Raw genomic sequence first — 17084 nt, forward strand, 5'->3', positions numbered from 1 at the left:
GCATGCTGAGCCTATGTCTATGGGCAGCAATGAAAATGCTCACTGTAGCTTTCTAATGACTCATAATTGCTGGTTGAGACCAATCCAACATCTTGCAAATATCATCTGGATTAATTATTCCTAAAATGCCTTGCCTTCAAACCCACACTGAAACTTTTTCTGCCATTCCACACAGTCAACATAACTAAATCTCTATTCAGTGTATTCCCCATAGGTCAGAATTATACGACATGCACAAGCTCCCTGTGATTTTACTGAACTTTTGTAAAAATGTCAGATAAGACAAGTTCCAGAAGTAATTTTTGCTGTGTAGTAGTTTCTTACAGATGCCTGATAAAATACTACAAATTAGCAGCTAAAAACCATGCCCATATATTAGCTCATGGTTCTGGAGGTCAGAAGTCTGGACACGGTGTGGCTGGGTTCTCTGCTGAGGGTCTTACCAGGTTGAAATCAAGCTATCATCCCAGGCTGTGGTTCTCACCTGAGCTCAGGTCTTCTTCAGGTGTACTGGTTGATGGCAGAATTCATTTTCTGTGGTTGTAGGTCTGTGTCCCTGCTTTCCTGTTAACTCTTAGTTTGGTGCCACATTCAGCTTCTAGGGGCTCCTGATCTCAGCTGTTCAAAATAGGGTGTTTGCTTTCTTCCGGACCAGCAAAGACTTCCCCTCCTGTGACCAGCCAGAGAAAAATTTCTGCCTTCAAATGTCCCAGATGATTACGTTAGGTTCCCCTAGATAATCTCCCTTTCTTAAAGTCAACTGTGCCATATGATGTAAATGAATTGTGAGAGTTAAACCCATCATATTCACTGTGGCTAGGATTATGCAGGATGTGTATACCAGAGACAGAAAATCTTGGGGACCATCTTAGAATTCTACCTACCAAACACTGTTAACAAGTCCTAGGCATAGAAATGCCTGATTATTTCTCTCCTTTTTTCTTTCTTATTTTTGAATCAGCTCCTTATCTTTGCAAAACACTGTCCAAATGAGACTGTCATTCAATTTTTAAAATCTCTGGTAAATATCTGTTAAAAATTTTTAAGTCTAAATGAATTACTTAAATAAACAGGGTACTTAGAACCCGCCAAACCTGGGCAAGGGTCTGGATTCTCCTTCTTCATGGTGACTCGACCTCAGCCAGTTTAGTGATGTAGTTATGGAACCCTTTCAGTCTGTTTCCCTCTATAAGATGGAGACAGTAATTCCCACCTCTGGAGCGCTGTCAGTATTTAATGGGTGTGTTAAAATTCTTACCACAATGCTAGGTTCAGAGTAGCCAGCTAACAGTTTCTCTCCTTTTCCTTCGTTTTATTTATCTTTTCATTTTGGTTCTGCTTGGTTTTTATTTAAACTCAGAAATCTGCAATAGATCAAATAGACCAGATTTTGCCTTACAGAAAAATGTTACCGTTCCACCAACACATTATTCTCAACAGGGTTACAGTATTCTACAATTTATTACCATTGCCAACACCTTGCCTGGTATGGAAGAGCTCTAATTTGTTGATCCCTCTTAAAATGCTTATCATGGGAATCACGCTGACCAGCATATTGATCATCAAAATAATAAATTACATACTTTGGGCGCCAGCACCACACTTTGAGTACTTTAAATATTGATCATGGGAGGTGATTTATTTATATTGGTTTTGTACAACACATTTAACGCGTTCCGCTTATAAAATTCGGTTCTAGAACTACTCCACGTCTAATAGAATTCTTAGCTGAGTTTCCTTTTCTACAGGGATCAAATTTGTTCCCCAGTTCATTGCCTTTGTTTTTTTTAATCATCCAATAACTTAGTTAACTTAATTAATCACTTAGAAATTATTTGCAAGTGTCCCTCAAATTAGTTTTTGCTTAATTTTTTACACTTGACATTTGACTCTTACTAGGTTCCCTGATTCTTTTTTCATAATTTCTTCACTTCGGGAAAAAAGTCTTAATTTTTTTTTTTCTTCATTCAGGTGTGTAGTTTTATCACTTAATCATGCAGGACTTCTGGTCAAGTTACTTTCTTCGAAATACATTGTGGTGCTTTTAAATGACTTAAAGGTTTCCCCTGGGATATTAATGAGTAGTTTTTTAAAAATGTTTTAAATATTCTGTCAGTTTGGCTGTTTCTTTGTTTTCTATCATTAGGCACCCTCCTTCCAATGGATATTTTTGGTTCCCCTCACTTTTATTAAAATGTTGAATTTGATCATGCTATTACCACTTAATAATTACCACTCTTCTGACCACTGCTCAGAGCTAAACCTATTACATTTCAGCTTCCTTGAAATTCTAAAGGAATTTTATCTCAAAGTCATTTATCATATCCAAATACCTGACACCCACATTTTCTCATGGTTACGATTTCTGCCAATCTATATGGGGACAAATGTGCTGCCTTATTACTACTATCTGGCTTAATTTTTTGGGTTCTCTTTGTCTTGTTTAACATGTACGATTTATTCTCATTGTCCCAGTATTTTGCTACATCTTTATTCCTTAAATATGGAATGTCTGCTTACCAAGTTTCCACTTACTTCCCTTGTTTTGTAGTATTTTTATCTTGGATGAATCAATATTCAAATATTTTTTGAATGCTCAAATCGAGTAATTTGAAGAGAGTTAATAAATGAATAACATATAAAAGCACAATAAGGAATGGTGCAGTGTTCCAGGCTGAGTAACAGTGAAGAGCCATTCGAAAAGGCAGGCAGAGGGAGTGATAATTACCGGAACCCTGAGGCTATATGAGGGCTGCCAGAAACTGAAATTTAGTGATGGATGCATCCAACTCTCTGCAACCCAGTAGGACTAGAGTGTAAGGAAAAAATACTCCATCACTTTCCTCCCTTCCTTCGATTTCCTACCGGAAATCCCCACTGGCTAAAACCCAACTGGAATTCAGAGGATAACAGAGTCCTTTCAGCATCTTCTCTTCATTCTGAGCAGGAAAAGAAGGATGCAGAGTGAGCCTGGAAGGGAAACTGAAGAAATCCAGCAGAAACACCAACAATGCTTATACCCCAATCTCAATGCCTTGTTAGAGAGGATGTGGCTTTGGAGCAGCATATGCCATTGTTCAATTTTTCTCCCTCCAACTGGGCTCTCAAATACCATTCATACATTTTGTCAAGCATTCCCTATCACCATGGCTTCTGAGATGAGCTTGGAAATACTTAACGCATTCTTAATTAAGATGCAACTTGTCACTTCTCTGGGAAGCTTTCCATAAAGTCCACACGAAGACACTTTGAAATACATGATTGCTTCTCAGGTGCAGTTCTTAGAAGGAGCAGCATTTTAAAGAACATTAATGGCATCAATCCAATCTCTTCTGGTCAATCAAAATTTTGGAATAGGGCCTTCTTACTGTGCTTTCCAGTGATGTTACTAGATGACTCAATGTTGATTCGTTTCCTGTTCTTGTTAGCATTAATTGTAATAATATTGTCTGTTTTCTTTGTCCCTAGAAATTTACAATGACAGTAAAGGAAAGGAACCTAAGAAATAGTCTTTTCATCTTAAAACTCTGAATCTCTTTCTTCTCAAATGTAATACATGATAGATCAACCTTGCTAGTGGTTTTATAATGTCTACTGAAATCTCACCAGTGTGTTCTATCTAATATTTTTTTCAGTTCTTCTTTACCATTTGAGGGGTGATAAAAGTCTCCATTGCCATCAAAACATCTCTACCATTGGCTCACCATACTGCCTGAAATTCCCATCTTTAGAGAAACTTCTCTGATATAGGACTTTATCTCCAGGAAGTTCCTATCAAGTGGGTTTAGATTAACTAAGAGAGGTAACATGTTGACATACAGAATCACTAATCAGCTTCAAAGTCATCAGGCAAAAAGAAAGAGTCATTGACATTCAGATGGAGGTTCGCATTTAGAGAAGCTAAAGGCTTAACCTTCAGCTGATGGAATTAACCCTGGCTTTTTTTTTTTTTTCCTGTCTCAGTTTATTTAACAATAGGTAGTAAGAAATCAAACTTAACAGTCTATACAGTGATCCAAAGTTCGTATTTGTAAGTAATCAACTTTAATCCCATGATTTACAAGTTGAGGGTTTTGCTTTCTATTTTCAAGTTTTACAGAAAGAGTGTGTGTGTGTGTGTGTGGGTGTGTGTGTGTGTGTGTGTGTGTGTTTGAGGGGGTGGGTGGGCAGGTAAGGAGGAAGAAAGCAAGCAAAGAAGAAACCCCAGGGGCATTTTGCATGTTAAAATCATCCCACTGGAATCGTTTCTTACCCTCTTTTTAATTTTTTCCTTTGTTAGATGTAAAAATAACGAAAAAATTCTTTCAAGAAACAGAACCACAATATATAATACATCAATTTGACAGCTGCCCCTGTATATTTTGAAAAAGTCATTTTTCTCTCTACATGTACAAATTACTTTAATACTTGAAGTTTTTACGATCAGACTTATGGAATAGAAGATTTTCTGGAGCACAAAAGTTGAGGGGAGGAAAGGGGATGTTTTTCCTTTTTTTTTAGACATTTTTAAAAGAATGAACATCTTTGCATCCAGAGAAAAAACTTGGTATTTTAATATATATTTATATATAGAGAGAATGTAATTTTAAAGTAACATTAACCCTTTTTGTCCTCTGGTTTTAAAAATGTTCTTTTCTAACTCTTCCATAAAGTGAGGAGACTAGGGGAAAATGTCAGCCAACTGCACCAGTAAATAATAACTATTAATATTACATATTTTCATTAATTAAAAAAAATAATAAAACCCATTGGAGGTACAAGGCAGGAGCATGTGGTTGGCTTTCACAGACCTCAGCCTCCTCCCAATGCACATGTCCAGCCTATTTCTAGTCATGGGTAAAATCAAAGAGCAGAGGGTTTATCTGCAAAAAATCTCAAATACTAGAGCTGAGATTTATCTGAAAATTAAGCCCCAGGTATCTCTGTCAGCAAGTGCTTAGGGAAGACCTTTGGTTAAATATATGGACTGGTAAATTTTCATAAAAGATAGGACAGGAGAAGTTTAGGGCTAAGGGCACATCAGAGGCAAGGTCTGGGGAGGGAATTATAAAGTTAGAGGCCAATAGGACTGGAAATACGGAGTGTGCGTAGGCAGTTAGATGCTCACAAGGGAAATGGGTATATTACAAGCACATTTTGTCCCCTCTCCCCAACTTAAAGATATGATTGGCTGCAGAACTCAAAATTATGCTTTGATCATCTCTTTATGATGAGACACTTCTTTCAATATACAAGGCAAGGTTTTAAACTTTTGCAGATATTGGCTCATTTCATCCTCACAATAACTCCGTGAAATGGGTAACATCATCCTCCTGATATTACAGATAGGAAAAAACTGAGTCTCAGAGCGTTTAAGTCACTTATTCTAATATCAAACACTGCCAAGTGGCAGATCCAGGAATTAGCCCCTGACATTCTGATGCAGAGGCTTTATGCTTAACCATTACACTGTACATTCTCTCGTGGATACAGAAAGTACATCTTGCCCCTCAGATTAACATGTTGCTGTGTGCATCAATCAGATCATCCCACCCCACATCTTTCTCTGTGGTCTCAGTGTGTAGCTGGACCACGGCAGTCACTACTCTGCTACCTTGAAAAGGCACTAGGCTTGGTCGTGAATCCTGGTATGGGTAAAACGCAAAAGCAACAAGAAGTGTGGTCTGGGTGAATTTTAAATAGAACATCTCTCTGTGTAGCTGTGCAACCGTTTCTGGAAAAATATATGCAGGGCAAGATGAACCACTGCAAAGCAATCCCTCCATAAGGCGTCTGCGGCAGGTCCATGCCTCTGGCAGCCTTCAGGAATAGAGAACATCTGTAGTAGCCACATGCCCCAAAGCCTGGTGTCAAAGCCCAGCAGTTCCCCACTAACGCTGCCAGTGGGAGAAAAAGCCCTGCTTTCACTAGTTTCCAGGACAGGACATCCTTTCTGCTCCTTCTGCTATTTTGTGAAAATAGCCTAGGCATTTAAAAACTAAAAATGAAAATCCTAAGTTATAATGGTCAAATGGAATAGGAAATTTTGTGAAAAGAGAGGAGAGTTAAGTTACCTAGAGAAATATCTTCAATTTCACCTTTTTCTGCTTCTATCACTTTTGTCCCAGACAGGCCTACAGAGCCTAATTTTAACCCCATCAAGTTCTGTGCAAACACAGTGAGAGCAAACCAACAACCAAGAATACACCGTGCACACAGCACACCAGGCATATGGCCGTGCACAGCCTTCATCAGCAACGATATCCGCGTGGCGGTGCCTGGCCTCAGAATTCTACTTGTGTTTGACCTTGACAGTAGTGTGTACATACCGGGGTGAAGTGCAGATTTGCTCTTATGTTGAGTCAGTCCAGTTGGTTCAGTGTTAATGCAGTTTTACTGGGTAAATGGCAGTTGGGTGGGATGGACTTGCTTGAGGTATATCAGAGGCTTGGTAACATGAGTATGTCTTATGAAAAAAATTTTGAACCAAATAACAAACATTTACTTGGTGTAAAAACCACAAAGCATTAAAAAATTGTCATAAACATGCCCCAAAAGTTCCTGATTACAAACGTAGACTTGGTTTGCCTGTAAATCAGCCTCAGCTTGTTCTAACACTTATATGTCCCAATACACTAATTCAATCCAAAAATCTCAAAAATTAAATGGGAACCAGGGCTAGGAAGTGGGTAATCATAATAGTACATCTACAGAGACAGTCTAATTTATGAATCAGACAAGGTGTAAAAGTTTTTCTTCCTTATTTCAACTCCCAAATAATTTCTTAGTGGTTTATCAAGTTTAGAAAGACAATTAAACTTGCTTTTTTCAAACATCAAGTTTACAAGTATGATGAGAACCTAACACCTGAACATTAATGTTAACAGAGGAAGCGTCAGTGGAAAGGAGTGAGAGTCAACAAATAATTGTAAGTTCACATATGTTCACATTTTGAAAATGAAGAGGAAAGACTTCCTGAGAAAACAGAGTGAAAATATTTCCTTGCAGATGTCAGAGTTTTCTCAAGCAATATCTGATGCAGAATAGTAATGGATATTGAATGAGGGCTTCTGTGCTTTAAAACCTGATCTCTGTCAAATGGTATGAACTAGACCTAGTCTGTGGAGTGCTCTGTCATATTTCATTTAGTGGTAAACTTCTAGCTTATGGGAAAACCATTGCTGCAAAATATGTGATCAAATATGCCAATGCTATTTTAGTTGGATTTCTGAGAGCTTAGATCAGGACCAACACCAAGCAAAATGTACTGCATAGGTAACACTGGCCTTTGCCATTCTCTTTCCCCTCCTGCTTCAGCCTCTTGTTCCCTGTCACTTAAGCATCTAGGTGACCTATGATATTTATTTTCCTCCCTCTCAGAAGGATGTCTTTAAAGCAGGGAGGGAGCTAACCCAATTCACTGTTTTCCAATGACATTCCAAGGAGCTGGATGTTATTGCAAATTTCTCTAAAATAGTATTTCAGAGTCAAGTTGATTTCGGAAGTGCTGCATTAAACAAAGTAAATATATACTTGTTTTTACAGAACTTCTCAAAACCTCTAATACAATGATGTGCATTGAGCATCTTCTAGAGGAGAACATTTCCCAAACTGGATCATTAACAGAAAGCCCTTTCCAGTAGCATCGATTAACATCTCACTGTTTGGGAAACACTGATGTAAGAGAAAGAGCGAAAACTGTAAACGTCTGAGTTCAAAGCCTGGTTCTACTACTTACTTGAGAAACTTCTTTGAGATAAAGTTTTCTCATGAGAAACATGTGGCACATAGAAGACATTCAGAAAATAGTAGCCATGATTTATTAATTATATAGTTGTTAATAGTAGTAGTAAAGATAGTATACAGGGACTGAGGGAGCAGAGTGGAGCACCTTTATTCTCAGAAAGCCCAGAGCTGATAAAAAGAAGGAGAGATGGAAAGTGGTCATGGGGCAATGTATGACTGGATGGATTCAAATGGAATGTGGGGCTGGGCAAGCCTGGACAGATAGATGATGCCTTTCTGCCTCCCAAGTAGCAGAAGGGAATTCTGCCTAAGCCAGGAGGACAGTGCAAGACTGAGAGAAAGAAGTGGAAAGAATTTTAGTTCTCAGGCCATTGCTTATAAAAGATAAAAACCTCTTAGAACTTACCTGATTTAAAAATCATGGAACTCAGGGTCTTGGCATAAAGAAGGAATTGGAACCAAGTATTCTACCCAGTCATGGAAAGGGGAAGAAATGCCCCAAAATCAAGGGCAAGGAGAGACTGTGCATGGCTTACTTTTCATCTGCAAATAGGAATGATAATGGTACCATCATCAAGCTTTTGTGAAGGTGCAAATGTATTGAGGCACATAAAGCCATTAGAACAGTGGCTGGCACCCAATAGACGTTAGCTATTATTATTACCTTTCTTTCTAAAATGTGCTTTCATTACTGATCATGGTACTTCTCGAGCAAATCCAGAAATAAAGATTGCTTCATACATTTCTACTATATACCAAATTCTTTGCACTATGGAGCTTGCCAAAAGAGACAGAGTTCTGTTATCACAAAAGTTACCTGGTATATAGTATACTTTTTACAGACAATAGGACAGTCCACAGGGACAGGAAAAATATGGGAATCAAACTAAGGGCCTCGTCACTACAAAGTTAAGGAGACACATTTTAAGACACTAGAAGATAAAAGAATCTTCCATCTACTAAGCTCTCATTCTGTTCAAATTGCTGTTTGATGTACTTTCTCCTCTGAAGACAAGGGGATTAAGCTGATGGATTTATCTCTGAAGTTCCTTAAGAGCTGAATGACTCAATTTCATCATCAAACCTTTGAAGGAAATTGAACCACCATTTCAATGGTTGAGAAAGTGGTTTTCCTACTCCATTTAATAACAATAAAACTTGTTTATTGCTTACTTTCTACATACCAGACTCCATGCTAAGTACTTTCAACGTATTGCCTAATTTCACCTTCCCAACAGTACTGTGAAGTGGGGTACTCTCTCTTCCTTTCCTCACTTTTCAGATGAGGAATCTAAGTCTTGGAGAGATTAAGTAACCTGCCCAAGGTCACTCAGCAAATAATAGCAGAGCCCTGTCTGTCCAATTCCAGGGACTACACAGAGCTACATATCCAAGGAATTTACTACTCACTGGCACTGCCTCAGCACTTTCTGAATGTTTAAAATTGTTTTAAATAAGACGTAATTAAAAATAAATAATTCATGCTGTTGACATTTCAGTGCTAACACTACCGCACAGGGTATGAGCGTGACAACCAGGCTTGTGTAAATTAGGCTAGTTCTTCATTTTGCAAATAAAAGGCATATATATAATCTCTCCTGGAAATTTGGAAAGGGTACTTCTAGTCCCATGTTACTCCATCAGATACCTAAACTATCTAAATACGTTCACAGTTGTTCAACTTAATCATGTTGGTGATTGTTACGTTAAATCTGTGTATGTTGGTGACTATTACGTTAAGCTTGTTTCTTTAGACCTAATGCATCGTCAGAGGCGCAGCTCAGTTCTTTTGTTAATAATGTTTTTTGTATAAAGTGTTTTTGTTAGCTCACATAGTTCCTCCTCTTGTGCTCTCACTAGACTCCTTTAGGTTTAAGCAGGTGACTGGTAAAGTAAGAGAATGGGCGAATCTTAGAAGACTTGCCTCCCACAAGCAGTCAAGTTTGACCCAGTCCACAAGTCCAAACAGACTATATGGGCTCATTGGAATTACCCATTCCATTTATTCTTGTTGATATGATATTGTATGAGTTATTAATAGTCTTTCTAAATGTGCCTTCTGTCTCTTCAAATAGCTCCTCTACCTTTTGAAATTACTTCTCTAACACATCACTAGGACCTGAAAGAGCCATGTCCTCAGTCTGTACACTAAAATACTTCCTCTGAAGATACTCTCATACTTGAAACAATCACTGCATCCCCAAGACCAAAAGGTGAATTTCAAGAACATAGAAGGCCATCAGGACATGACCTTCTATGGCTCAAGCCTTGTCCATCACTTCCCAGTTCACACTCTGTGCTCTAGTATACAGTTAGTCTATGTAAACCAAATTACTTGACAAACTAACAAAAAATGTTTCATGTGTCCATGTCTTTCCAGCAGCCAGAGCCTACCACTTCCCTTTCTCAATCCACCCAACGGCTTCACATGGTTAGCCCAAGTCATTGCAATGCCCACAAAGCGCTGCTTCCTCAGCCACCCTCCACTCCCACCCCACTCCCCTGCTCTGTTATCTCTCTGACCTGGATCTCTTACCACTTTCCTCTCAGCTTAATCTGTTTTAGCAACACTGGCTGCCTGCCCTGACAAGCTCCACCTCAGGGCATCTTAGTCAGATCAGGCTGCCATAACAAAGCACCACAGACTGAGTGGCTTAAATAACAGAAAATTATTTTCTCATAGTCTGGAGGCACAAAGTCCAAGGTCAAGGTGCTAGCAGCATTAGTTTCTGGTAGGAACTCTCTTCTTGGCTTGCAGATGGCTGCCTTCTCACTGGGTCCTCACATGGCCTTTCTTCTGTGTGTGCAGACTCCTGATATCTTTTCTTCTTCTTATAAGAATGCTAGTCCTATTAGATTAGGGCCCCACCCTTATGTCCTCATTTAGCCTTAATTACCTCCTTGTAGGCCTTACCTCCGAGTATAGTCACATCGCGGGTGAATCTTGTTCCAGGATTCCATGATGGTCCTCTCCCGTTCTTTAGGTCGTAAATTGTCCAAAAGTGATATTGATATCAGCAAGCAATGACTTACATGGTGTGAACTGAGGGATATCTGAAAGGTCTTATCCACACAACCAAAATATTTCCTCTATATAGAGGCCACATTAGAGCTCACCTTGTGATGATTGTTGTTTTTCACTACTCCCCTTAAAAATATTATCCAGAAAGTGGTAATCCATTATGTCATCAATACTCTATGAGAAATTAATATATCTAATGATGCACCTCATTGATAGGCATAATATTTCATCTTGGAGGCTTGGAGAGAAGAAGATGGAAGAGGTTCTAAAAAAATGAAATAAAAGGAAACATTACATACTGAAAAGTCAAGTACAAATTTGTCTTGTTTCTCTCTTGTGTCTCCACTTGGCTATATCTTAAGTCATTTGTGACTGGGTAGCTTTCTCCTTCTAAGAGGTATAACAGTCCTTTTTTGCTTTTCTAATAGGCTCTTCAATTTAAAAAACAATGCTGCCTCTTTGATAAGGCCTTTGTATCCCAAGGTTGCTATGTTTAGTTTTTCTTCTAGGACAGGTCTCCAATGATATTTTTTTAATCTTCAAAGAGCACCTCCCCCCCCCCCCCCAATCTACTAGAAAGAAAGGAATTTAAAACTCTGAGGCATTCACTAAACCTATCAGCTCAGAGAAGAATAATCTCCACTTGGTGCCCAGAAATACAAGCAAACAGTGTAGCTTGTGGTTCCAAGAATGGTAAAAGCTTGGAGGAAATTACATAGACTTGAGAGTTAACTTGCCCCTCTGGAGACCCTCCAACAAGAGGCATAGCTCACATTGTTAAGTTTTGCTCCATGTCAGGTACTGTTCTAAGAGCTTTACACCCGTATGAGTTCTACTGAAGAGTGCAAAGCTCAGACTATGAACAAAATGCAGCTAACTTCTATTTTTCATCGTCCCAGTAAACTTTATTCCCCAGAGTAACTCCCCACTTACTTTGGATGATGTTTGGCAGATCCTTCCCTTATTAGGTCATTCCCAGATAATAAAGCCTTCTGGTTACTTTCTGTTACGCAAACGGTTTCACTTCTAAAATTACAGTTCCCAACCAGCTTCAGGTCAGAGGCAATGGGAAGCCAGCTTCAACCTCCTACCCTTTATCCTTTCCCCACAATCTACAAGGTATGGCTCCCTACTTCCCCTTTAACTTTACCTACTGTCCAAGCCCGTCCTACACCACAACCGCCACGCTGGCTTCCGTACTGTTCCTTGAGCTCACAGCCATGCTTCCACCTAAAGGATTTTGCACTGACAGAGCTACATAGCCCCCCTCCCCATTTCCTAAATGTCTTTGCTTACATGCCATTCTGCAGGAGAAGCATTTCCTTACCACTGTCGTCATCTACCACCTTGTTCTGCATTCTTCTTCATCATTGTACTTATTTTTACTTGATATATGTGTTTATTAATTATGTCCCCCCAGTAGGATATAAGTTTTACAAGTTCAAGACCTTGATTTGCTTTCTCACTGCTGTTCTTCTCATTACCATCTGAGAACTCAGACCAGTGCCTGACCCAATATTAGGCGCTCAGTAGACATTTTTTGATTTCAGGGTAAGGATACCCTATGAGTACAAAAGTAGAATAAAACATGTTTCAAGCAGCTCAGAAGGAAGAGTCTTGGTATTTTATTTAAAAATGCCCCTAGGAGTTAATTAATAAAGGAGTAACTATTCAGATTACCACGAGTTTGCTTGCTCTGTGGCTACAGTTAAAAATTAACATTCTAAACATTTTATTAAAATTAGCACTGTTCCTTCTAAGCAGCCTTTCCCACTTTGACAGCGTTTTCACTCAGGAGACAAAACATGGAAATGAACCTAACTAATATTAGTATAATTGCATGTATAATTTTATAATCATTGGATAATGTTATTGTAAATAAGCTGCTTCTTAAAAAAACATTATTAATTTCATTTGAATACAAGGTTTATTTCACCAAGGCCTGAACTTTTTATTTCCAGATTTTTTTTTTTTTAGTTCTCTTATTTATACATTATTGAAAGTGTCTATTTTTGTCTTCATTGCTAGATTAGTATTTGCTGGGTTATGCTTCCATTTCTCTTGCTCCCACTGTTGCAATAAGAAAAGTATTTAGGAACACACAATAATGACTTTTTAGAGTAATGTTACTTTACAAAAGTAGTATCTTAACAGAACTTGGAGTTCGTAGCATTATGCAAGCTAAACTGTTTTTGCACTGTAAAATGTATTAGATTCTTCTCCTCTTATAAATTCCATATATCTCCTTTCAGTATCTGCTTTCCAGGAGTCTATGCAAGATTGATGGAGACATTAAATCCAAAAACTAAAAGAGAAAAAAATGTAAATGTGAGTCTTCAGTTGACTTTAAAGGAGATATATTGCTCAATAGAAACATGCAGGGAACAATGATAGTGGGCAGTAATCCTAGATTAATTACACTTACTCAGTATGTTTATGGAACCAATGCATATGGCCAAACTTTTTTATAAAGCACTATAATTGTATGATTTTTTGCACTGGACAGTAAATGTACCAGCCTTAGTATTGAAAGACAGGATTTTTGTCCCTTATTACTGAAAGCAAAATTACTCTGCCCTATTACAAACCTATTAGATCTCTATCCCTACATCTTCTATTTATTGATCTCTCAAAAATCTGTGCTTTATGTTTTATTGTACAATCAGCAGTAAACCTCAAACGTTGAAAGATTTGAAACTGTGAAGCAACAAATCTGTGAATTCACAATGGTATTCTAAATGATCCAGGAAATGTCATTTTAAGTGGTAAAATCAATATGTATTTTGGTTCATTAGCAAAATACATAATGGCTATTTCTAGCATCTCCTCAGACTCTCTGTTTAATCATTTTGTATTGTGATGCCTGGCCTGAAGCAATTCTATTTTTAGTGCTAATGGAATAGCCCTAAATTGCTTATTTTCTGTTTACTAAAGTCATCCTGTTTGTTACCATGGAAACTGACAACTGCTCTAGCTAACTATTTTATTAAATGAATTGAAGATGTAGCCGAAGACTGTGAAGGTGCAGCACATCATTCTTAAAACGTCCTTTCCAATAGCTGCAAAACTATGGCCATATCTATAGAAAAAAATGAAATTAATTATGAATAAGGTCGTCTACATTTCAAACTGGCGAGGCTTACCCACATTTGAAAATCTGAATCAAAACTAGCACGTAGGCATCCCCAACTTACAGAGAGTCTATGTTCTAAAAGTGTATTTGTAAATCAGTTCCTTGGAAATTGGAACACATTAACCCATAGAAACAATTTCATAAATAATAATTAGGTCTCCAGGGCCACCCTCAAAAGCCCTGCGACCTGTGATGTCTCAATCTATAGCAATATTAGCAGTAGCCTTTGTTCTCAGCTCTGGCAGCAGGAGCCAATTCACAGGGATGAGAAGAAAGGAAAGAGTTTTCTCCTACTTTGTTTTTAATAGTGAGAGCATACATGGAACACCATTTCGGAATACGAGCGTCCACAGTAGATGTTGGAGCTCTCAATGACCCTGTCTCTAGCCTCTTGAGATCCCCTTATTACCGACCCTCCTGAGTTGGTCCTCAACGAGGGTCCTCCTGCCCAATGTCATTCGAGCCAATAGAAGAAGACTGAGTGCGGTTCAGAAGCAAAGGAAAGTTTATTCTTTGATCAAAGCATGGAGAGGAGGTGTGAGCTCCTGCTCTAGAGTCCACGCTCTCCCTCCACCCACGCCCGCCTACCCGGCCCCCAAAGGCTGTGGGCGGGGCTGCTTTATAGTGCTCCAACTGTGGGGAAGCGGGGTGGAGTTCTGGTGAGTGGGGTGGAACTAAGGCTCCTCTAGGCTCCAGATTGCAGTGCCAAGGGCGCAGCAACTCTGCACGCGGCCCACTGAGTTGGGGTTTCGGGCGCAGCCATTTTGCACTAGGAACTCTGGTCTGAAGTGCTGGGTGCAAGGGTGCTGCCCGAGGCACCCTATGAGCAAGTGAAGCTAGACTAAGCACAAAAGAAGAAGTTAGACCTTATCTTATCACCTAGATTCCATCTTATTCTTCCTGGGGACCCAATGGGCTTTGCCAGTGACACTCTCACTTTTGCACATCTCCCTTCGGAGTTTCACGCCAGACAGATCTTGCTCCCACCCTGATCCTGCCTCTACATTGAACCGTCCTTCTCCTCAAGATGCAAAAGGGTCCCAGCTAATTGTTTAGAAAAAAAAAGAGAGAGAGAGAGAGAAAGCAATCAAAATACTCTCTATTGCCTAAATGATTGAACTCTTCCTGAAGTTTTTGCATTTTAAAAAATACAATATTTTTTGAACCCAAATAAATCCCTAACCTGTGAGATTTCCATCACCACGACTAAAGAAAATATTCAGAGGGTCCATGTGTGAGGAAACTGCTCTGAGGGAATACTCAGCTTTAGAAGTCAGACCCCAGAAGTCAGTTGATTTAAAAGAAGTCAGCTTCTTGACTGTCCTCTCTAAATCTTGGGTCTTGGGTTTTCTGTTCAAGGATGGATGTCAGTGGTTAGTTGTAAACTGAGTCATCCCTTTGTTCATTTCATTTCCAGGAGATTCTAATAAAATGTATCTTATTAGCCCTATAATTGTGCTTTTAAAAGAATATCACCTTCCCGGTTAAAAAGATCAAATTAACACAATAATATAGACAAAAGTTTTGTTCTTATTTTCTAACAGAATACAAACCGAACAAAATCATTGTGATTTGGGCATTGTGAATTTTACACAGAAAAGGAAAAAATTATTAGGACATGTTTAAGACAGAGTCAGTCATTTTTTATTTGATGTCTAAGAAATTAAAGAAGAAAAGGGAAATAATTTGAGATTATTTCAGGATGAGAAAAAATGAGTTATCTTAATTATTTATAGAGCTATATTTTATATAGATTCAGAATTAAAATATATAAGAAAAGGCTGACAGTTATTTCTATAAAGTTAAAGAATATGTCTTTTTTTATTATTATTAAAGTGGTGAGTATAAAAACAAATAAGATTTGATTCCATTTTTCCATAATGTAGTACTTGAATTTGCCTGTAAAATCTTTCTGGGAAATTTGTGCATTTTTACGTAAATATATGTGCAATAAAATATGAAATAAAAAAATCAAATTTTAATTGAATTTCAGTGGTCATTGAGGGCTTTGTTAGAATTTTAATGTTACTGACACTCCAAAATGAAGGCATATTTTTGACCTTACACTCATTTTCTTTTAATCTCCTTAGGTTCTACTTTCATTTGTAACACTCACATCATTCCAGTGAAAAACCAAGAGGGCGTGGCTATGATGTTCATCATTAATTTTGAATATGTGACAGATGAAGAAAATTCTGCTTCCCCAGAGAGGCTAAATACAATATTACCAGTCAAAACTGTAAACCGTAAGTAAAAGACAACGTAATGCTCTTGATACTCTGCTACTGTAGTAATTTTAATACATGCTTCATTTTGATTCAGTTCTCAAAATATGTTTGCATTTTATGTAAAATAATTTGTATATAAAAAAGCCATAGCTGACATTACCCATCAGTGCCTAACAGAAGTGATCAGCTGCTTTCAAAGCCATTTGACTTGGTTATACCAAACTTATTTAGCCAGTCCCCTACTGATGGGCATTTAGGTTGTTTCCAAATTTTGACTATTGTAATAATGGCAGAATGAATTGTGCATATGTATTTTCATATGTATATGTACATTCTTGGACAAAATTATCTTTAGAGTAAGGTTCTATAAGCGGTGTTCCTGGGTCAAAGGGTAAATGAATATGTAATCTTTTTAGATACTGCCAAACTCCTCTCCTTATGTTTGAACCATTTTACACTAATACCAATGTATTATATAATACAATACAATGTATTGTATATACATTGTATATAATATTGTATATACAGTGTATAAAATACAATGTATTATATCTTTCCTCCAAAGCCTTGCTAACAGAGTGTGTCAGTCTGCTCGATTTTTGTCATGATAAGTGAGAAGCAATACCTCAATTAGTTTAGTTTACATTTCTCTTATTATGAGTGAGGTTCACATATTTGAGCACTGTGGACATTTCTTTTTCTGTCAATTGTCCATTACTTGTATACATGTTCAGCTTTTTTGTCTTTTTCTTTTAAATTGTGGAATAAATGGCAAATCGCTTCCCCAGCAAATTGTCTTTTATCTTTTTCCTAATTTTTGTCACACGAAGCCTTTATTTTTTTGTAATGTGGCTAAATTTATCAACCTTTTCTTTTGTCGATTCTGAATTTTTGAGTCATAATTAGAAAAGCTTTCTCCATTCCAAGGTTGTAAATAAACTCATATTTTTTTCTAGACTTATGTTTTAGGATCTCT

At 37.9% G+C, this 17084-nt stretch overlaps 1 protein-coding gene across 1 annotated transcript in view; it reads left to right on the forward strand.

Annotated features, from left to right (window-relative positions):
• Positions 1 to 17084, forward strand: part of LOC141279045 (voltage-gated inwardly rectifying potassium channel KCNH7-like) — a 141148-nt gene that overhangs the window by 89607 nt on the left and 34457 nt on the right. Inside the window, exon 2 of the mRNA XM_073806957.1 lies at positions 15971 to 16126. Within this exon, the coding sequence (XP_073663058.1) occupies positions 15971 to 16126 (156 nt within the window). The remainder of the gene's footprint in view (positions 1 to 15970; positions 16127 to 17084) is intronic.

This window comes from Tursiops truncatus, chromosome 7 (assembly GCF_011762595.2).
Source record: "Tursiops truncatus isolate mTurTru1 chromosome 7, mTurTru1.mat.Y, whole genome shotgun sequence".
Taxonomy (NCBI): Eukaryota; Metazoa; Chordata; class Mammalia; order Artiodactyla; family Delphinidae; genus Tursiops; species Tursiops truncatus.